The sequence below is a fragment of the Trachurus japonicus genome, chromosome 12 (assembly GCF_045865225.1).
Source record: "Trachurus japonicus isolate A0001 chromosome 12, Traja_1.0".
NCBI classification, from domain to species: Eukaryota; Metazoa; Chordata; class Actinopteri; order Carangiformes; family Carangidae; genus Trachurus; species Trachurus japonicus.
Genome location: NC_140918.1, coordinates 11,656,290 through 11,679,404, shown reverse-complemented (window position 1 = coordinate 11,679,404; position 23,115 = coordinate 11,656,290). Strand labels below are relative to the sequence as shown.

The 23,115-nt window shown below is 41.5% G+C and overlaps 2 protein-coding genes across 2 annotated transcripts; one reads left to right on the top strand and one right to left on the bottom strand.

The window, feature by feature from the left end:
- The first annotated feature begins 560 nt into the window (after positions 1-560).
- Positions 561-17,740, top strand: slc45a2 (solute carrier family 45 member 2). The gene is made up of 7 exons (XM_085793154.1): positions 561-1,335; positions 3,139-3,315; positions 8,399-8,769; positions 10,449-10,592; positions 12,464-12,587; positions 14,594-14,799; positions 17,456-17,740. The coding sequence occupies exons 1-7, from the start codon at positions 864-866 to the stop codon at positions 17,675-17,677; spliced, it is 1,716 nt and encodes a 571-aa protein (XP_085649280.1). The 5' UTR covers positions 561-863; the 3' UTR covers positions 17,678-17,740.
- Positions 17,741-21,235: 3,495 nt separating this feature from the next.
- Positions 21,236-22,817, bottom strand: rxfp3 (relaxin family peptide receptor 3). The gene has a single exon (XM_085792404.1). It carries the CDS (start codon positions 22,805-22,807, stop codon positions 21,569-21,571), a length of 1,239 nt encoding a protein of 412 aa, XP_085648530.1. The 5' UTR covers positions 22,808-22,817; the 3' UTR covers positions 21,236-21,568.
- Between the last annotated feature and the right edge of the window lie 298 nt (positions 22,818-23,115).

The following is a 23,115-nucleotide window of genomic DNA, read 5'->3' as shown; positions in this document are numbered from 1 at the left end:
TCGAGTTTAATTTTATTTGTAAGAATTTCCATGTACTGTACTAAACAGTCAATTAATTAGCTTTAACCAGTCACAAGGCAGCTGTGGAGACTGGACAGGGACATCTGGATCATAATTATTATTAGTGACAAATCAAGACTAAAAGTCTAGAGGCTTAATAGCTGCTCTGTAACACTGTATTTAAGACATAGCGGTGCCGTGAGCCAAATGCTAACAAGCTAATGAGCTGTTGAATGTATTAAGTTTTGAAGATACTGAGTCATAAACCAAAGATGTGGATTGATTAAAGAACTGATCAGAAGCCCCCCTGTGAAAACTAATGAATATCACTGGTTAATCATTAGCGGCTGTGAAAACAGAGCAGTAAATAACCCTCTTCATGGCACACATGCACTCTCACATGCATGTAATTCCTCACACGCACACACACTCACTCCCATGAGCTGCCCCGGGCCTTTACTACTGTAGAGTGAAGACAGTAATCTCTTGAGTACACCCACTTCTCTCTCTCTCTCCTCCCCTCTCCTCCTCTTCTTCTTCATTGAACCCAACTCTCCTCTGCTCAGACCAGGAGGCAGATCTTCTCATGTGAGGTAAAGCTGCGTGGCTCGATCGTGGACTCATTGCTCAGCTATGCAGTAGAGAGGAGGATTAGCCCAAGCTGAGCGCACCGGTGCAAGGACTGGGCACCCGGCCATTTATCCATCACCTGGCCGACTGACTGAGGGCGACACTGCCAACCTCTCTGCCTTTTGTCTCTGTTTATCTACCTCTTCACTCCCTTCTCATTCTCCCTCTTTCCTTCTCCCTCTCTCCCCTTCATCCCCTCTTTCCTCCCCCTTTTTTCTCTCTCTCTCTCAACCATGACCCTTTTATCAGAGGACCAATCAGTCAGGCCCCAAGCCTGCCGGCTCCCAGAGCCTGGCAAGCACATTAGCACCTCCTTGCACCAACACCCAACAGATTACAACGGGTCCAAAGAGGACTACATGGACAGTGTGGACAGCGCTGTGTTCGGGGCAGTGGAGCCCCCCAGGCGCTCTCGGGGCCGCCTCATCCTCCACGGGCTGGTCATGTTTGGAAGGGAATTTTGCTACGCCGTGGAGGCAGCGTTCGTCACACCGGTGCTCCTGAGCGTGGGCCTTCCTCGCAGCATGTACAGCTTGGTGTGGCTGCTCAGCCCCATCCTGGGCTTCCTGCTGCAGCCGGTCATCGGCTCGGCCAGCGACTACTGCCGGTCGACGTGGGGCCGGCGAAGACCTTACATCCTGGCCTTGGGCATCCTCATGATGGTGGGCCTCACTCTGTTCCTCAATGGAGATGCTGTGATTTCAGGTGAGCAGTATTAAGTGGAGGGGGATTGGAGGTAATAGAAGAGAGACTTCAAGAGCAAGACACAGAGAAAAGTGGGAGGTGCTGTTACAATTTTAATCTTGTCATGTTGGAGAGTGCGTTCTTGTTATGGTGGCGCCTGTGCCTTTGATTTAGACGGAATAAGAGGGAATGAATAATCAGTGTTTTACATCTCAAAGAAACAGAAATGTTGTAGAACATTCTGTGGAAATTTGACAGTACTTTGATCTCAGTTTTATGTGTGCTCATTTCTGGGAATACAGAAGAACAATTGTGAGTTTTCTTGCAAACCTCAAGGTGAACATACAGCGGTTTTATATTGATCTTTCTATCACTACCTCTCTGTACCGTCTATTACAGAACATCAGCTTACACCTGCTTTTTCAGCTCATCTGATCGGACCCTCTGACCTGCATCAGTATCTGCAGAAAGAAAAATTAATCTTACACGTGTAATCTCCTGAGAAAGCTCACTACCTTAAACTTGTGACTGAAGTTGAACGTGTGACTCGCCGGCGCTGCTCTGCGTCGATGCCCACTGGCACAGACTGATGACGAGGCCTCAACTGAGAAAATCTCATTGGACGTTTAGTTTGAAGTCGGAAACTGCTGATGACATTTAGTCAATTCACCACTATGCGCCGAGCTCCAGGCAGGAAGCATCACGAGAAGATCTCTGCACAAAGGAATTTGTGACCTTTAGTACATAAAATAGAGAGATAAAGTTGAGTAAAGAGCGCTACTCTCTGCACATGAGCTGCTGTAATTTTACCAACTGAGCAGCTCCAAGAGTTCAGTGAGATATGTTGACCCTGCAGACTTTGAGTCATAATCATCCTCAATCACGACTGGAAGATAATCAGGGAAATAACTGGACGTGAGAAGAAATGCTGCAAAAATGTAGTTTTAACAGACAGTTACAGATTTTAGTGACCATACAAAGTTTGAGTGAATGTCTTATGTGCTAGACTGAGGTCATTTATAATGAATACCATATTTATACAAGGAAAAATAAAGCAGTACGGGTCCTCGTTTCAGATCTGGTCCAAAGAAAATCAGCAATCAGCGTGTTTAAAAGCTACGTTTTCTTTCTTGAAAACTCTGATTGTTACTCGAGTTTCTATCAGGACCGCTCTGGGCTTTGCTATAATCAATAAATGGACTGTAAAGTGTTTCTTTCTTCTGACGTACGCTGGATAAGCTGATTACAACCCAGTCTTTCTCAGGGTTGTAGTAAATGCCACATAATTCAACACCTTGTCAAAAAAAAGCCTGAGCAAAGAAGAACAAGAACAACCTCTCAGTGTTCATGAGTTGCCCTTGAGTTTCTAAATTGTCTTTTCCTTTTTGTCGAATGGCCAGAAATAGGTCACTTCACCCATCACCCATAACTCGATGAGCTTTTCTACCTATTTTTAAGCTTTGAATAGATTTGTACATTGCCCTTCTTCTTCTCTTTTTTTTTGCTTGATATACTCCCTAGCTTAAAATAATTAAATCCATTTTATTATGTTGTAATTACATCCTCCAATTCTGTCTGAAGAGACCACAAAGCACTTGACACAATATTCAAGTCACAAGTCCGTTTTTATATGATAATTATTACCTGTCAGACAGATTTTCCTCCGGGCTTCATGGATCTGTATTCAGATTATATTAACAAATGTGACTCTTAAGTTCAACACAATTAATGAAGTAATGAGGGGGTACCAACATCATATTATAATTTAAATTGTTTGCCGCTGTGCTTGATAAGAGATGGGGTGTTGTGTTGTGTTTTCCGCAGCCTTGGTCAGTGACAGGTCACTGAAGAGTATATGGGCCATAGTGGTGGTGATGGTCGGAGTCGTGCTGTTCGACTTCGCTGCTGACTTCATCGACGGGCCCATCAAGGCCTATCTGTTTGATGTGTGTTCATATCAAGACAAGGAACGAGGTCTGCACTACCATGCACTACTCACAGGTTTGTAACACACACACATTGCTGTTTCTGTCGCTGTTAAATATTCATGTTGTGCCTTTTTCTGTCCTAAATTTGTCCTTGGTGGATGTTTTCTAATGTGTATCTTGATGGATGTGCTTTGAATTAAGCAGCATCACTTTTTTTTTGTTTGCTGAGACATACAGTGTGCCTTGTGGGTATTATCTAGCTGAGCTTCTCTCATAAAACATGCTAATGTGCTGAAGTGGATTTTCCTGTGGTGTGAGTACACTGGTGGGTAGAGACGGCACAGGCTGAGGAACGTGTTTAGATTTCCATGACTGGTGCTGAAGTCTGTGTGTTGCCCACATGTCCACAGAGACCGTGGACAGATGCACGTCCGTGATGAGAGGCACTTGGAGGAATAGTTGGAGATTGTGCGATGATTCATTTGTTTCAGCAGTTAAATACAATATTAATGTCGTTCTCACATTTGCATGCTGAACATATTTGCTTAGCTCAGCCTTTCTGCACTTTTACAGTTCACAATGTGAAATCTCATGTTAAATCTCATTTGTTTAACTGGAGTAAAAAAGGGTAAAAAAAAAAAAAAAAAATCAGATGGAGATAGAATATTAGTCCTGCTACTGAATACTGTGGTCAGCAGGCTCTTTCTTAAACCTACTTTAATAAATATTAATGTATCATTGACGAGATGATGAAATGATGCGTGTATGGGAATAAAGTTTCCCTCAACTGCCAAGCTTTTTGCATCTGCTCCATTTCTTTAGTTTTGCAGCCAATACATGTAAGATGAAAGAACTGAACTGTTTCATGGATTCTCACCAATACAGTGGCCCAATGTGAAAAATATCCTTCCCCTTGGTTTTATAAGCTTATGGATAACAAAGTGCAACCAAATACTTTCTTTTATAATGAGCGTCTGAGGGAATTACACTCTGTAAATTTAGCTCGCTCTTTCATATACGGAGCTTTTCTGAACATGAGCCACTTGTTTCAGGGCCAAGTGCAACATCTCGGAGGGGCGTTTGGTCGCCTCTCCAAGCTTGTGTTCTCCTTGTTAAAATGTTTCGGCTGGTTTGTGTCAATGCATTGGCCGCATCCGGATGATGTGTCTCCACTTATACTGTGAGTCATTAAAGTTTAGATGCAGAGAGGGTTCTCCTCGGGTAGAACTTATGAATAGAAACCTGCCTCTTCATACTTGTTTGAAGGGTATATCAAGAGCACCAAATGTAGCCTGGATGAGCTGAACAATCTGCAGATGCATTTGTGACATCCTGTGTAATTGCAGACCTTGTTGTTGAAGAGATTTTGAGATGGCTACTTATGGATACATTTAAAAGCTTCTTGAACCCCACCCGCACCCTGCTTCATCGTGCAACAACAAGATGCCAAATCAGCCTCCTTTATACCTATATATACAAGTAAAACTAACTATGTATTTGCTTTGGCATTTATGCTATGCAAAGCTGAGGATTGCATAATTAGTAGGAAACCTCATATTTTGATATTATCCTTTTAAACTCCGCCTCTGAGCCACCGTAACATCATCAAATAAGTTCCAAGTGAGTCTCTTGAGAAATTCCTAAAAATATACGAAACCAAGAAAATATTTCTTCATGTGCTGCTCGTGGGCAGGATGATGTTTACAATAGCGGGTGCACTCAGCTGTCAGCAGGCACCGGGTGGTGTGAGCATGCTAGTCAGACAGTAATCCAGCCCTGAGCTAGTCATGTGCTGCAGTCATGGGTCTGGGCTGAGAGAGACAGAGGCCAGGCACATGACTCTTTAGACGCCGCTGCCACCGCTGGTATGTGAGGGAAGTTTTCTGAAGAGGAGGGAGGAAGGAGAATTGTTGTGTGTTTCTCCTGTGATTCGTGTACTCGAGCGTTTCCACTTGCATAATCTGGCAGTTTGCTGCCAGAGTACCACTTTGGCACAGATGGAAATATTTCAAATGGATTTCCACAAAATATAGCACAGGCACAGATGATGAATGCTTAAGGCTTTTCATCTACTCCCACTACTAGGCACAGATTGAGACGTCTTAACAGCTTCTGGACAGATTGTCGTGACATTTGTCTCATTATCTCCTCAGGATAAAGTCTAATGGCCTTAGTGATCTCGTTTTCCAGTGGCGCTATCAGACCAGTACTTTGGTTTATGAATAAATCCCTGCAAGACGATTCTGTGAAGTTCAGTTCAAAAGTGTGCATTCAAGCTGAGAGCCACTCTTCACTAGGCTAAGACTAAGACAGTGGCCAGTGTTAACATTGCACCTGCTAAACATCCACTTGTGGTTGTGATCATGTGATTAATATTAGCATTTAGCTCATGTATCTTGATCCCAGACCTGCTAGCTCGGCTGTGAACTCATATCCATAGTAAAGATGTCAATTAGACTCTTAAACACATAAGAGCATCCCCCACTGATACTTGATTGTTTGGACATTTTCACATTATTCATTAACAGTGCAATATGTGTGTGTCCCTATTCTTGATTTTCTCATTTTTATTCATTATTCATTATTTATTATCTAGTTTTAAGTGCACTGAGGGGTGGGGAGGGCGTGCCTCACCAATTTAGACGTCCAATTTGTGTACAATGGCAACAAATACTATTCTATTCTATTCTATTCTGTGTCATTCTTGAAGTATGTTGTTAAGTTATTTCCATAAATATGTAAATAACTCTGACCGTGGCTGTGCAGAAAATAATTTTTCCTGCTGCAATTTGAGACCACATCAGTTGAACTGATAACCTTGTTTATCCAAACTGCCACTTGCTGAAAACAAATCTCCCTTTAGTCCCTCTGTGTGGGAGTGTTTTGCTCTGATGTGTTGGCACGGCAATAATAAAGAGTTCAGAGTTACTGCACGGCCTCAGAGGTAGCTACACACTTTGTCTGACATAAACATCACACAAGGAAAAGTGTAGACGGATCTTAAATCAAGAGATGGTGAGTGTTTGATGCAGCTCACAAACAGCAATGTTCAGAGTGGAGCGTGACTCCTGAAGTGGTTATTACTTCGCCTGCCACTGGATGAAATGTAGAAAAATAGCCTCCATTTGTGACGACCCAACAGAACAGGGCTGCTTGTCTTCCATCGGGAGTCGGCCGTTCTATACATCCATTAGCGAGACTGTTTCTCCACGACAGGTCACAGAGGAGCTGGAGCCGATCTCAGCTGACACAGGGCGCGAGGGCGGTTACACCCCAGTCGGGTCGTCGGTCTATCACAGGGCTGACATATAGAGACAAACAACCTCAGACACTCACATTCACACCCACAGGCAATTTAGAGTTGCCAGTCAACCTAGCCCATGTCATCAGACTGTGGGTGGAAGCTGGAGAACATGCAAACTCCACACAGGAAGTCCTCAGACTCTGAGATTGAACCCAGAAACTTTCTGCTGTGAGGTGACAGTGCTAACCACTGTACAGTACCACCGTGTATATTGTATGTGCGTGTGTTGTCATGCATCGCTTTTATTACATGCATTTCTCCCTCAAGAGACGTTATTGCTGTCAGACTCATTGTGTTGCAGACTCACAAAGAGTCTTGTTCTTGTACTGTATGTGCTCAGCAGCAGGCAGCAGCAGGATGTGAAGCTGTGAAGACTGAATGAGGGTTTGTGTCCATCTGTCCATGTTGTGACACGTATGAAATTGGTTCCTCACCTTACTTGGAGCTGTCAGGCGTTTGCATTCAACTCTCCTTTTATAGTCGGGAGATGAGGCTTTGTTGGTAATGAAAACCACTGAGATCAGAGAGAGACACACACAGAGAGAGGGAGACAGACTTGTTTTCTCCCTGAGAGAAATCAGAGAGCTTGTGACAAACCAGCCCGGTCCAAATTCCTGATGGGACACATCCTCTGGCTGGATATTGAATTTACTTAGTGTAAATTTGTTGACAGAGATCATTGAATCAATTTTAACAACACAAAAGAAACCGTCCCAAAATAGTAGGGTATTGGGATAATTGGAAAAACAACAGGTTAGATCGACCTCAGTGATTACATCATGTGATTTCCTATTGAGACTAACTGCGTGAACAGACTTAGAAAAGAACCTGTGATCACAGCAGCTTTCCCAGCTTTGGCCAGAGTTGTGTCTAATGCACCATGGTGCCACATGATCAGGAGCTACAGCAGGCGCCATACTGCTGCTAACAAAAGCTGCCGCGGTTGTCCTTGGAAAAAACAATGCCACGCACAGTTCACCATTTACACAACTTTGCCCTAAAAACCTAAGTACTTTTGATTTGGCATAAGGATAATCTAATTTAATTTTTTCTGACTGATCAGACAGTGTGACAGTACAACACTGTCAATCCTCCATGATGTCCAAAAGTCAGTATCAGATCAGGGTTGGCAGCATGTCATCTAGGGATGTCACGATTACTTGTTTTCACAATTAATCGTGGTATTAAACGCCACAATTAATTGATCGTAAAGATTCCTAAATACCGTCACTTTCCGAAAAAGATTATGTCAGAACCATATCGGCAGATGTGCGCCAAAGTAAAGGTAAATGCACAGATACTGGTCCATTTTAACGTAACGCTGAATTGGTAGGAATTGTAAATGTTAGCGTGTCATTTGTAATTTAAAAAAAATATTAAAATTAACTTAAACATTTGGTATAGATGACAATTAATGACATAAATATTTCAAACACTTCCCCCGGGGGATTAATAGCTGGTCCTATATTAAGAGATTACTAATGTAATTATATTTTGACTATATTTGATTTTACACATTCATAGTGTTGTGAAATGTATTGATGCATAATAATCGTGATAATCGTAATACCGTGATTATTTCTCTGACAATAATTATACCAAGAAAATCTATAATCGTGACATCCCTAATGTCATCTGGTCGGATGAAGCCAAGATGCATTAGTGTGGATCAGATGGAGTTCAGCAGCTTGTTTGGTGGGGCCTGCAGCGTTGTTTTCCTTTATTCTCAAAGAGTCTCCCCTTGTTTTTCTCCTACTGAGAGAGAGAGAGGAGGGGTTGTTATTCTTTAAAACCATATACGGTAACATTTCTATCTGTGCAGTGTTTTGATGTTCACCTCTGGGATGTGCAGGTCTGGGTGGAGCCTTCGGTTACCTGGTGGGAGCGATGGACTGGGGTCATTCATTCATGGGCCAGCTGCTGGGCTCCGAGTACCAGGTCATCTTCTTCTTCTCGGCGCTGACCTGGGGCGTCTTCCTCACCGTGCATCTCTTCAGTATTCCAGAGCAGCCTCTGGGCAAGGAGGACCCCTACGCCGCTGACCTTTCCCCTTCCAGCGCCCTTCGCCTTCTGGGATCCAACAGCAACGGTTACGGATCTCTGCCTAAAGAGTCCGCCCCTATTGTAGTCCGAGGGTCCGTCACGGACCTCAGGCCCAGGTCGTTCTCTGCCCTAGGTGAGGCCAACTCAGTGACCTCCAGTGCCAAGCAGCCAAACAAAGAGGTTTGTGATTTGGAAATTTTTCAATGAGCTTTTAAACCCACATGGTCACAGAGAGTAGCACAGAAGAGGCAAATGGACATGTATTGTATTGTAGTCATGATGTATTGGAGTTACGATTCTGTAGAAAACGTCCTTGGTAAGTGGAGATGGAAGGTATAACAAGTGAACAGAATGTCCAAGGCTTTGTGTAGTGATATTGATTATATATACTGTGTTTCAAAGTATATGGAAGCTGTACAGTAGTAGCTACTTTAAAATCTGGCCTTCAGAGAGATGATGACCATGATAATAACAACGATGATGATGTTGCTGAAGATGATCTTTGACATTTTCCTCCAGACTTCAAGGGGATTTTATTTTATTTTATTTTTAATGATCTAGATTTCCATTTGATAGTGCAGCTTTCGGAGCAGGGTGGATTTCGATACCCTAATTGGATGAAGCAGAGTCTGTGTGTTCATTCAGTGACAGGACCTTGAAGTTATCCTGCATCTCTATGTAACAAAATGATGATGAAAATTACAACACTACAAATGGGACCTGTTACAACAACTGCAAGTTTTTATGGCACAAAATATTGTTATAATACAATAGTTGCAGTGCTGAAAATTAAAAATTGAAAGTTGAATTTAACATTTTTTATGAGGTTTGTTCAAAAACCTGTCATAGAGATACATTTTCAAACAGTATCATCAGGATGACAGTCAAGTCCCGCAGATAGTTGTGTAATAATTGACAAAAGAGAGCTGAGTGACAAGTTCATTTCAATTGACTCAACAAAAAAAATCCCAAAGAGTCATTGCGATTCATCTTCTGGGAGCGATTTCACTGAAGATCAACTAAAAGTTGTTGAGCTATTTCAGTCCAGACCAAAGTGATGGACTGACCGACATTAACCACCATCCCTCGAGCTGTGCCGCCGGCTCGTCCCAAAATAAGAAGCTCCATTTTTGAAGCATGTGTCGAGAGATATGGCATTCAGGTTCAAATGGTTAATCCAGCTTCACTTTTCACAGGAAACTCTTCATACAACCTTCTGTATCTGTTTTTTTTTTCTTTTAAAAGAATAAGATTTAAATTGGACACACAATTTCTTGCAACACGCACCGAGGCGGAGAGAGTGAACGCTGATGAATTAATTTTCTATTCAATAAACAACAATTAATCATCATCAATCAACACTCTGTTCCTGCTGAGTGAATTTCTTACGACGTGTTGTTTAATATGTTTTGATGAGGACGAGAACAATCTGTCAGAATAACTTGTATCATCAGAGACAGCCCATGCTCTTCATTTAATGCTCTTGTGATGATCTGTGAATCTGAATAGTCATACGGATGTGAATGTGATTGATTATTTTGAAGAGGTCTGTTGTTTCCTTTCTCCTTTTCAAGTTTGCCCTTTTAATCTTTTTTCATCTTGGGTCTTCAACCCCTGAGTGAAGTCATTAATGCAAGTCCTCTGATATCTTTATGTGTTGAACCCCTTCAATCCCATTTTTTTTATTGTTGGATCTTTTGAACTGTCATCAGTCGAGGGCTTAAGTGCCACTAGCAATGAGATACCAAGAGAGTAATGAGTATTATCAGAGGAAAAGCTGTTTTATGTTTTTTTTTTTTACATCCTGTCAGTGCGGATGCTTTAGCATTGATGTCTGTGATGTCTGTGTGTGTCTGCAGGCCCAGAAGAGGATGACATTCAGGTCGATGATGAAAGCTATCATCAACATGCCAGGCCACTACCGCTGCCTGTGTGTCAGTCATCTGCTGGGATGGACGGCTTTCCTCTGCAATATGCTCTTCTTCACCGATTTCATGGGACAGGTATATTGATATGTTGGTGGTTGTTGATGTGGACACTGTGCATGTGGAGCTGGACTCCATGTGCATTTCAAAAAAAGTCCCCTAAAGAAAAAAATATGACCCCTATTTGTTTTAAGGTCTTAATTCTTCTCCGTGCTCGTTCCAGAGCTGCACACAACTCCTAATCAATGCTTGTTTTTCAGGCACTGTTACACATTTGAAGTGAATTACAGTCATTAGTGCCACTGAACTGCACTGCTCTGTGTTGCTGACGTAATTTGCCAGGGCTAATGAGATACGTCTTGTTAGATACCAAGCTTTAGATCTGCTTGGCAGCATAAATAAAAATCGAACAGCCTAAAATATCAAAGGAGTCCTTTGTGTTTAGAAATTGGACATTTTGCAACATGTCACATATATATGGGATTACAAAAATTCTCCTCTTCTCAACAGTAATTTTAAGGGTGTGATTCCTGGGCTCTGAGCCTTTGGAGTGGAGTTAGCATGTTCTCCCTGTGCCTGCGTCGGCTCTCCTGCTTCCTCCCACAGTCCAAAGACATGCATAATAAGTTGATTGGTCACTCTAATTGCCCGTATGTGAATGTGAGTGTGTGTGTGTTGTTCTTCTCTATAAGTGGGTTAGCCCTGTGATTGACAATGCATTACAGACAATGGATGGAAGTTAACCATAGCCTTCTATTATTGTAAATGGAATATCTTCAGGGTTATTTCTCAATATTTGCTCCAAATTGGCAATTAGTAATTCATCCTGGAAAATATTTTCCCATATTTCACACAAGAAACCATTTATCAGTGAGCCAACTATCAGATAATGACATTAACCATTATATTTAGCTCTACGCATGACTCAATGTCAAATGAGGCAAAGTGACAAAATGACCAGAAACGAGCACAACAAGCTCCATTAATCCTTGTTTGTGTGGGGGCAGATGGAGGGTGAGGGTGCGAGAAGAGTCTGTTGTGTGTAATCTTCTGTTGGCATATGTAATAATGATGAATGGCTTTCAGTTTCACAGTGGTGCATGCTGATCAAAGGATGCACTTCCCACCATGACGCACTACCCACTGCCACGGTTCAATAAGAGCCTGTGCGCCAACGTGTAATATAAAAGTGCAGACATTGTTATTATCAGGGATAAGAAATGTATAGGCAGTGGCTCCCTGCTGGGTTAAAGGGGAATTTGCCTCTTTTTATAGGACGGGAAAGATGAAAGCATGTACTAAAGAGGTTGGCCAACATTTGATATCTGCATTAAGGAGACTGTGTGCTTGGATCTGCTCGGCTTTCATGGTTTTTCTGTGTTTTGGCAACATTTAACAATATAGCCTGTGGTTCACTGTTTAATTTCCTGTACCAATGAATATCAGTTCCTCCTGATGTAGAAGATTTTGGTAAACAAGATATTTGAGAAGATGATAGATCTTTGTTATATATTATATGATATTTATTTATTATCATATTACACATGATAACATAAAGTATTTTTCTAAAGACTAGGGCACAGTGCTGGGAAACAGAACAGAAGTCTGTGGACAAACTACAGTGTGTGCTTAATCATTAAAGATTGGCCACGTTTGATCCACATCTGCCGGTTTATCCATGTGTGAAACAACAGCATGCATTTTACATTACAAAGAAATGTTAATTTCCAGGACTGTTACCCCGCTAAGTACCCAGTAATTACAAAAAATACTGAAGAGTTTAATTAATTTCTCCCTCCTCCACTTGTTACTCCTTTGTTCCCCTCATCAAAGTACCAGTGGGAACCAAATTACATTGTGAATCACATCGGTATTAAAAATCCTTACCACTGTTTCTCCCCTGTGTAAACTTCTGTGTATTTTACAAAAAAAATTTCTTTCTTTTGCAGATTGTATACAGGGGGAATCCATATGCAGATCACAACTCTACAGCTTACGCCACATATGAGCGAGGGGTAGAAGTGGGCTGCTGGGGTCTGTGCATCAACGCTGTGTCCTCTGCTCTTTACTCCTGTAAGTAAGAATGCCTTTGAAACTAAATAATAATGATAATTTGCCTGGGAATGTGTGAAATGTGGTCAAAATTATTAAAAAAAAAGCTTGAAAAATTGAATGTAAACTCCTTGGTTGTCAGCATCAGAAAAAGCTAATTAGAGTCAGGGCTTATCAAAACTGGAGTCCAATCAATGAAGCGAGATGGGAGGCACGGGCTCACAGTAACTTTGATTCATAAGAAGAAGAAAAAAACTCAAACATTTTGAGTTCACAAGAAATCTCTGCTGATGTAAACCATGACTTGCAAAAAAAAAAAAGAGGTCTTTTTAACTTTGTAATCCTTCTCGGCCAAATTGGTTGCAGAGTCATGTCTGGGAGATTAGATATTCATCAGTCCACAGTTTGACAAACTGCCTGTGTTTTGTGGCTACTCCCCCTTGTTTGTGTAAAATGCAGCACAAATGCTTAATAAGGGAGAAATGAGCTCCAGAGTAACAACATAAGGCTTTTTTTAGGGAATCATCTATAGGGGAGACTGGGGATGGTTGTAACATGGGTCAATTGATTCACTCTGTCTATGCTCAGTTTAATCCTTCCATATGTGAAAAAGTAGCACCCTGTGGCTGACAGCCAATTTTAGAAGGAAAAAACTCATTTTAAAGTAAGAAAGTATTTTTTCCCCTCCATTTATTTTTGTGATAGCATTGCCTGCTCTAACTTTACTGTAAACTCATCAAACTTTGTGTCTATGTAGGTATCTTTCATGCAAATTGTTAGTGCTAATGTTTTAGTTGTTAGCTGTAAGGTAAGCTACTGTAGTTCATGGCTACAAGGGTCTGGGTGAGTTGTAACAGCAGTTTAGTATGTTAACCTACTCCAACCCAAGTTTTAATTGCATTTACGTATGTTTTCTTTGAACTTCAGTTTGCCTAGGTCTTGAAAGGCAAAGATGAAAGGGTTGAGGTTAAGGTTAGGATCCAACTATGGCTTGAAATTTCAATATCAAGTTTATGTCACAATACTTATTCAATAATGTTACAACTAACCCAGACTATGGGGTGAATTGTAACACTTCACTCCTTGTGTTTGAGACTAAACTATGCATTTTCTGTTTGTGTTGCAGAGAAAACAGCTAACAGCCATTTAACAGCAGACACGTGTAACTAGTTTGTCTCACATTGTGAATGCTCTGGCTTAAAAGAGATATAGAGAGAAGTGTTAAAAATGTTATAACCATCCCGGGTGGTCTCCCCTATCAAAGTAGCTGGTTGCACGGAAACCATGGACACACAAGAAACTGCTGCTGTGGCTAATTGCTTGTGTTTTTCTTGTAAGCGCCTTGTGTTTGTACTGTACCTGCTACACCATAGCTAGAGATGTGTGTCTGTGTGAGTGACAGCAACAAAGAGAGTTTGTGTGTGTATATGTGTGTTCATTTGTACATTCATTATAGCAGGTACTATCCATTAACATCAGCACGTCCTGCGGTTGTATCATTAGCTCCTCTGTGAATAACAGTCTTGACAGGTCGCAGCAGGCAATTAGCACTCCTTTCTCTTTTGCAATGGGATTACAAACATCAGCCATTCATTAGCAAACACAGGCACGCTAATCTGTGCACTACAGTTCAAACAGAAGGTTCTGTCACAACATCGTGGTGACATTACAATTTTAAAAAAGGGGGAGAAGTAATGTTCTACATGAAAAGCAAAGTTCAGCCAAGTAATAATGGCTTGGCATGGTAACTGTGGAGGAGTACTGTATGAGAGTGGCTCTATTTATAGTCTGGCTGCTCAGCTTTTCATTCAGGGAGCGCGACTTTGCGGTCAAATGTCCAGTCAGCTGGAGCAAATCTGATGTGTACTGCAGAGACTTTTCAGATGCTTATGTCAACATCTTTGTAGCTGTGAAACGATGCTCAACCCTGAATCAACACGGATCGTGTTTGCTGTGATTTGCACATTAAACTCATCTCCTCTGTGACTTGTTATCACTTGTGTGTGTGTGTGTGTGTGTACTTTCAGATGTGCAGCGTTTCCTTCTCCCATACATCGGCTTGAAGGGATTATACTTCATGGGCTACTTTGTGTTCGGTATGGGCACCAGCCTGATAGGCCTCTTCCCCAACATCATCGCCACTCTCATCCTCTGCAGTGTGTTCGGCGTCATGTCCAGCACACTCTACACCATCCCATTCAACCTGATAGCGGAGTATCAACGGGAAGAGGAGGTACTGGACTCACTCACAGTAGACATGTTTTCAAGGTTGAGATCAAAGAAAAAAAGAGAGAGAGAGAGAGAGATGGGATGTTTGCAACCAAAAAGTAAAAAAGGATTAGGATGTAGCTTTTATTTCATTTTCAAAGCCAAATATTTGCATTTAATTGAAAGGTGCTACGTGGAGTTTCATTGATGACAAACAAAAGTTACATTTGCATCATTAGTACTCAACCCACACTCAGTTTGTCCATCCTTGAGATCTAACAAATGTATTGAATATGATTCAGTTCAGTTCAACTCAATGCAAAACACTTTATCCCCAAGGGGGGATTTGCACAGGCACAGTTTTTTCAGGCACCAGCAGCATAATACAGGAAATTAAAGTTTATATAGAAAAGAGAAGAAAAAAACAACTGTCCACGTTATGTTTTTCTGTCCTCATGAAACATTTCAAAGTAAATTAGTATTTATAATCCCTGTAGATCACTGGAATAGTCTGAATCCATTTGCAAGACTGTGCGTTGTGCTGCTCACATGCAAGTGCACGTGTTCCTGTGTGTGTGTGTGTGTGTGCGTGTGTGTGTGTGTGCGTGTGTGTGTGTGCGCACGGGACAAACAGAACAGAGATGCTGCTCCAAGGCATCAAAACCTCCACAGGGAACCTTCAACTTTCCACCAACAAAGAGTGACGCTGGGTTTATAACCGTGGGTTCACCCAGTGACTCTTTGTCATTTTTTAATACAGCCATTCAAATGTAAATGTCAGTCATTGAACAGTTTTAAATCAATCTGTATACGGTTGCCTTGAGAGCTCAATGCAGGGTGACTTAAGAAAATACATTCAGAAAAGGTCTTCAGTCAATTTGTCAACATATGCGCGAAAAAAAAAAAAAAATCTCAACACATGCATATAAACAAAGAAACTCTGTAGCCCTTGACCTTATCTATTTCTGTTACCACATGTGTTTCTTCAGTGTGAGCACCAGAACCATTTCTTTGTTGTAGCTCACCTGAACAAGACAAATGAAGATACTAACTCGGCCTAGTGGGAAAATTAAAAGGAAAGTTTTTCACAATTTTACAGAAAAAACTATGAAACAAGAAAAAGTAAATAATCATCTGGAGATTGAAAACAATTTAAAACTGGTTCCCATGATGAAACAAAACAATAAAATAACAAAGACGAAATAATCATCAGCAGACTGAAAAACCATTTAAAACAACAGGACGTTTTCTGTCATGGGACGCTGAGGTAGCTCTGAGAAACCCCCCAACTCCAGAGCCACAGCAGACGATTGTAATTGTTCCTTTAAAACTTAGAAGTAATTCTTGTGACAAGTAAATGAAACTTAATGTCTTAAATTGGTTTAGTTTTGTTTTCAATCAATTTGCTTTATTGTACCTAGTATCAGTGCTGCTTTCCTGGAACTCCTGGGGGCTTGTTGTGCAGCTAAATGTTACAGCCGTCACATTACAGCACTAAGTGTGCACTGCTTTGTGCTGCAGGCTAGCAATAAGAAACTTTACTACACTTGTTACTTACTTACTATATGTATGTATGTACTGTACAGTGGGCAAGATCAATACATCACAGAGTAATAGGCTCATTATTGTGCCTTTATCAAAGAGTCATTTTAAAAATGACAATACATTCCTGTGCATAAAGGAAACTTACACCACCAAAGTATATATATATATTTGTGTGTGTGCATGTGTGCATGTGTGTATCAGGTTGTCAAATTGTTTGTTTTCTGTTGTGACATTGAACTTATCATGGACAGATTTCCAATAATCAAACTTGAAACAGCACTCACTCCATACTCTTATTATGCCTGTCTGGTCCATCAGAACAGTGCAAACTGGTCTAAAGTGCTTTGTTTTTTGGTGCCATTTTATTTAATTGATGGTTCCATCAGGGTAATCTTCAGTAAAATATTATATTTAAAAAAGCTATGGTCCTCTTGGCTCCCTTTAGACCTGCATAGTCGACCCCAGACATTGGCAGCACAGCACTAACAGGCTGCTCTTGATAACACAGCATTTTTGGCAGCATAGATTTGTCATTGATGTCCACTCCACTTGTTTGGAGATCATAATTCTGTCCCTGGCTTTTGAGAAAGTGTGTGAAGTGCAAAAATGATGAGAAGGAAGATGGTTAAATGTCTCTTGATACAAGATAACTTTTCTTTTTTGCTGAATGAACAAAAAACACACAGTCAAAAATGACTCCCACTCATTTGAAAGCTGGTGTAATAATATTCCTGCAGACTTGATCATCTATTTTTCTCTTCATATATTGTAGATGTAATGAATAATATATTGCAATATAGTTAGGGGGTGGTTGAAAAATCAATAATTTAGCAGAAAACACTTTTCCTTGAGTCGCTGTTGTGATGTCTACTGGCATCCTCTGTCAATACCATAATAAGGTGAATCAGGTGAGCTGCTGATGAAATGGCTGAGATGCCTGAGGAGACAATGGAAAAAAAACCCCAACAGATATATGAGGTTGCCCCTTAATATTTTCCCAGAGCTGAACCTGTTTACTCAAGTGATGATTGCTTTCTGTCATACACATTTCCAGGTAATGAAGTAAATTGATGACATCAGATTTCCTTCTCCTTTTGTTTTCCTGCTCCCGTACACCACCACCATTGTGCTTCCAGGAACTCATTAAGCTGGGAGGAGGCAATCAAAGTCCGCGAGGCACCGGGGTGGACTGCGCGGCGCTCACCTGCATGGTCCAGCTGGCTCAGATCATCGTGGGTGCGGGGCTCGGCGCTCTGGTCAACGTGGTAGGAAGTGTAATCGTGGTGGTCCTCTCGGCCTCCACCATGTCTCTGTTCGGCTGCATCTTCATCGCTCTCTTCATCAGATACGTGGAATGATTCTGCTCATATAAAAGTATTTTAAATGGTGTTGTTTTAATAAATAAAGATTCTTTATTATAAGCTTAAAACCTCTGATTCTGATGTTTCCTATGATGTTACTTCAGTGTCTGATTTGATTGACAGCTCGGTGCTGTGCAGCAGCGGTGGAGCCAAAACATTTTGACTGGGACCTAGAAATTAGCATCTTTTATACATCGACTATGTGGCAAATATGACAAACATGATTGAGTTAGAGTGTCTCACCATCACCCCCACGCACATGCACAAGGATGATTCTGTGACTTAACAACAAATGTGAAGACCCACAAAGCAGATTGTGCAGGCCTGTGAGTGTCGAGTGGACACTTGAGTCTAATGTGTCGCAATAAGCAATTATTCATTAATTCAAAATTTGATTGACTAGGATAAACCACTTGAGAGGAATCCTCTTGTTTTCAAGGGGTCTTAACATACTGTATATCACGGACAAAAAACAGAGCAGAACAACAATCAACGATCTACATACATATTATAACAAAGACAACACAAACATAAAAATAATGAATACAGAAATGAGCACAAGCTCTCGGTGGCCACAAATAGGCAATAAGAAAATATTATATAATATAAATATAATAACATACAAAACAAAAGCAGTGATATAGTGACGATAACACCTTTAATTTTGAAGGATATGTTAAATAAATAAAATGTAAACAGGCTGATGATTATATTAGACGCAATAAATAAAATGCAGAACAACAAAACAAAAATCTATAGTAAAGAATGAGTGATTAGTAAAATATATTAAACAGAAGGGAAAAATATCCATAGACTTTATGTTGTATAACATATTTTTAACGAGTTAGTAAAACTTTTCTGTGTGTAAAAAAGAATTATTCAAAGCAGCATAATGTTTTTTTCCCCCCCTCCATGTCTTTAGACATATCTGAAGGGAATCTAGAAACTTATCAAACTAGTCAAAATCCTGCCACTGCTCAGTAAACCAGCCTGGCTGATTTAGCTATTGGCAGGGAGTGAAAAGAGTAGAAGAGTGACTAATGTGTGGTAACCCATGGGTGCTGCCATCCATTGTCAGCCATGTCTGACTTTTTTTCACTGAGTCATGAGGAGGAGCAGAAGTTGTCCTCCTCTGGCCCTGATTATGTCTCTGTTCCTGCCTCCAGGGTATTGTCATGCAGAGAAAGATCAGTGACTCACTCACTTTTCAAAAGCCTATACTTCCTCTCCTGCACTGACATCTACAGAAGGCGGCTGCTGTCTCTGAAGCTACTGTAGTGTTTCACAGATTTCACGTGTTCATCGCTGTGATTGTGAACATTCATACATGTTTTCAAATGTAAGCTAAAGTGCTGTATAGGTTCACAAAACAACTAAATAACTTTGAAAATCTGTTTACTAGACATTTGAAACACTTCAAAGACTTTGCTCCAGTGCCTGAGGAGATCATTGGAGATTATCTCTTGAGGAGCACATTTGAATTTCTAATCATGATTGTGATTGATGTCATTTTCCCTCCACTACCACAGGAAATGCTCTTTTGTGTGTGTTAAACTGATTCATGTTGTGTGTACCACCAGATTATATATTCACACAACAGATTGCTCTGGTGCACCACTTTGATACCCAAGTCTTCTGGGCCAATGGCTATTTATTTCTAATTATTTACATTAGCCTGTTGCTGTGCATGTAAAATGATTCCCGTTGCTCTCAGCTGTTTGAAATAAAAATAAAAATCTATACAGTGTTTATCTCAAGCTGCTGATTGCAGACTCCTATGGGCTCGTCTGGCAGATATGCATGTATGGTTTCTGTTATTGTTTTGTCTAACCCACAAACACACACAGAGACCTTTGAGGCAGCAGCTGGAAGTATATGAACAAAAAGAGTTTCTTTAGACTATTAAAATCATTATTTCAAAAGGCACTTTTGAATTCGGCACATGAATCAAATCCTGCACTTTCTGTGAAATCTATTTGCTGCTTACTTCAGAGTTCCCTTGAGCAAAATAAAGCACCCTAAGCCCCAAAAAAGCTGTCCAACTATCTGCACTGGTCAGCCATCTTTCACACTGAACTGCTGTTCTGTTACAAGCTCATATTTGGAGGGAAGTAGTGAGTGTGGTGATTTAAAAAGCAAGTCACTGATGATATTCTCGCACATGGTCTCGAATAAATGAAGCAAGTGGTTTACCCATGTGACTTACTCCTCTGACTCCCTGCACATGGAACTGGTTCCTGCAGCTTAAGTGCTTAATTTTACTTCTTGCCAGCACAAATAATACAAAACACACAGCCTTATTCTTTAATTGTGCCAAATTTTGCCATTTAGTAAGTCTTCTTAAGAGTTATTTGAATGAATCATTGAAGCCTGGGCTCATGTTGTTTCTGGTAATTAGGAGTTATTCAAATTTCTACCAATTAAATTTGTCCAAAAACAAAGTCCACTAAGTGATGAGTCGTACTCGCTCTGACATAAAAGTATAAACTTGTACTCTTTTCTCTTTTTTTAGTTTTAATGGAAAATATCACAAAAATTAAAATATGTTGAGATGAAGGTTGTTTTAATGACAAGTTCCCCTCATTAAATTTTTTAATAGGTGGCGAAAGTAAACAAATTAAAAATTAATAGCCTTTTGAAATTAGTCTAAAATAATCGCAGGGTGAATTAATTCATCTAGCTCTGCATAAATTATGACAAAGTAAATTAATAGAAGTTTATTTTATGTATGTCAGGTTTGATATATATATATATATATATATATATATATATATAGCCTATATATATATTCATGTCAGTGTCTGATGCTTTTACACATCCAAACCCACTGTCAGATGCTTCAAAGGAAAGAAAAGACAGCACACACTGTTTAAATGCTTCCAAAAAGACCATTTAATGAACACAGATGTGATGTTTCATCAGCTGATGTTCAGCATGTGACCAGGACGGCCCACATGTCAGTTTCACCCAGTTCAGCCCAGGTTGAGCTGATCAATAACAGCAATATTGGCCACTGATCAGATTATTTACAATATTTACGACACAGAACTCATGAATTTCTTATGCACCTCTCCACACAAAGTCCCTGAGACAAGAATCATCATCCGAACATAGTGAATCTCATTGAGTCATCACCAGTGAGACACTATCGTCTTCTTCTTCCAGTCTGTCTTTTCCTTCACAGCTGGATGTGTAAAACATGTTTGCTCTCTTTCAATGTGATGTCAGTGAAAGTTACACAACATTTAAAAGCTGTAACTGTTTAAAGATAAAAAACAACAACATATTTGTCACATCTTTCTTACTTTATTCAACCCGCCCCCCAAAAAAACACGTTTTTTGGTCCTTAATACCATGTCAACACCAGTTATGTTCTCTGGGTAATGAATGTTTGAATGCACAACAGAAAGTTTCTATCATAATATTAATAATCTGATGTAAACAAAGTTTTTTTTAACACCAAACATATTTGAAGCATCAGTCCAACTATTTCTTTTTCTTTCATAATTTCGATGTTTAAAATTGGTCCACCGCCCTGTGTGGAACTCGTGCACCAATTTCTGTGGCTTAAAACCTGAATGAATGAAATGAAAGGACCGTCCACCTGAGTGTAGATAACACATTCTCAGCCTGAATTTCCCTGAAAACAGAGAAAGACATTGGCACATTGACGCTGGCACATTCAGTGTCTTCTTTCTAAATCACAGGAGTAAAAGTCCTGTTCCTGCCCTGAAATGTATCGTGAAGTGGTCGATGGTCATTTCCCGTTTGAGCTTCTTCTCTCGCCCTGTTTGTTCTCCTGACAACTGCGCGATAAGAAACAGTTCACTTAACACAAATGCATAGAAATAACAACTAACGAAGGATTAAAATCTGTCCCTCAGTGCTTCAAGTGCTGTTTTGTGGCAGTTCTCTCCTGTCATTGTACATAACCGCCCCGGGAGGATAAAACACCATCGCGGGCTCCGCGGGCGCGCTGGGCACCGGAACCCCCCCCTGATCGTACATCTCCGGCTTGGTGGAGGCTGTGATCGGCCTGATGGTGGTCATGGTCGGAGAAGTCATCCGCCAGAAGAGTTTTTTCAGCGCTTTTCTGAACTCCCGCCTCATCAGGCAGTAGAGGATGGGGTTCAGGCAGCTGTTGGAGTGCGCCAGGCACACGGACACGGGGAAGACGTACACCTGCGTGGTGTAGTACTCGTAACTGAAGTGAACCACGTTGAGTTTGATGAGGATGCCCCAGGCTGTCAGCGCCTGGTTGGGCAGCCAGCAGAGGAAAAAGGACAGGACCACGATGGTGACAGACTTGGTGACCTTGGCGCGTCGCTTGGCGCTGGAGGTGTTGATGTTTTTGGAGGTGATGAAGCGCAGAAGGAGCAGGTAGCAGGCGGAGATGATGCCCAGAGGCACCACGAACCCCAGCAGCACTTTCTGAGAGTGATACAGCCCCAGCCAAAACTGCGCGGTGCCGTTCGTCTCGGGAAACTTCACGAGGCACAGGTCCTCGTTGGAGACCGTGACGGTCGTGGAGAAAACTGCGTGCGGCAGCGCGGCGGAGACAGCGGCGAACCAGATGAAGACGGTGATGCAGCGCGCGGAGCAGCAGTGCGTGCGCCGCCGTCTGCCCTTGAGCGCAGAGGCGAGGGACCAGTACCTCGCCACGCTCATGGCCGTGAGGAAAAACACGCTGGCGTACATGTTCATAGCCGTCACATAAGACACTATCTTACACATGGCTTTGCCGAACAGCCAAGTGAAGTCCAGCGCGTTTTCCACCGCCCAGAAGGGCAGAGTCAGCACGAACTGGAAGTCAGTCACCGCCAAACTAGTGACAAAAAGGTTGATGGAGGATTTTTTCCACACTTGTTTCGACTTCATCAGATACAGGACCAGTAAGTTCCCAACCAGACCCAGCGCGCAAACCAGAGAGTAAATGATGGAGATGGTGATCCTCACAACAGCGGCTCCGTCTCCCACGACATCAGTTTTGTCCAAGTCTGACCGGTGGAAGTAGTCGCCCGAGGAGCGGTTGGTCGTGTTGAAAACACAGCTGAAGTTGAAGGAGGCAGCGTAGACTACTTCTTCTGCTGAGCCCTCGTAACCAGTGTCGACCAATTCCTCAGACATTTTTAACTTAATTCCCCGAGGATGTCCCGTAAAGTCATCTCCAGATCCAAAATGCTCCGAGTGCACTCCCACTTTTTTTTTTTTGCCCAAAAATCTATAGTGAATTGAAATAAGCAGAAAATGACAGAAAGGCAGACTGTATAGCTGTGCAGGCAGCAGAGCTCCTCCTCAGGTTGCTGCGCTGCTCTGAGGTTTATGAGCTTCTCAGCTCTCCAGCCGAGAAGACGCGTCCTGACGCAGCGCTCAGGCGCAACCTGGAGCTGTCCTTGGTTCTGAATAGATGCCAACTGGAATTCACGTGAGGGAGG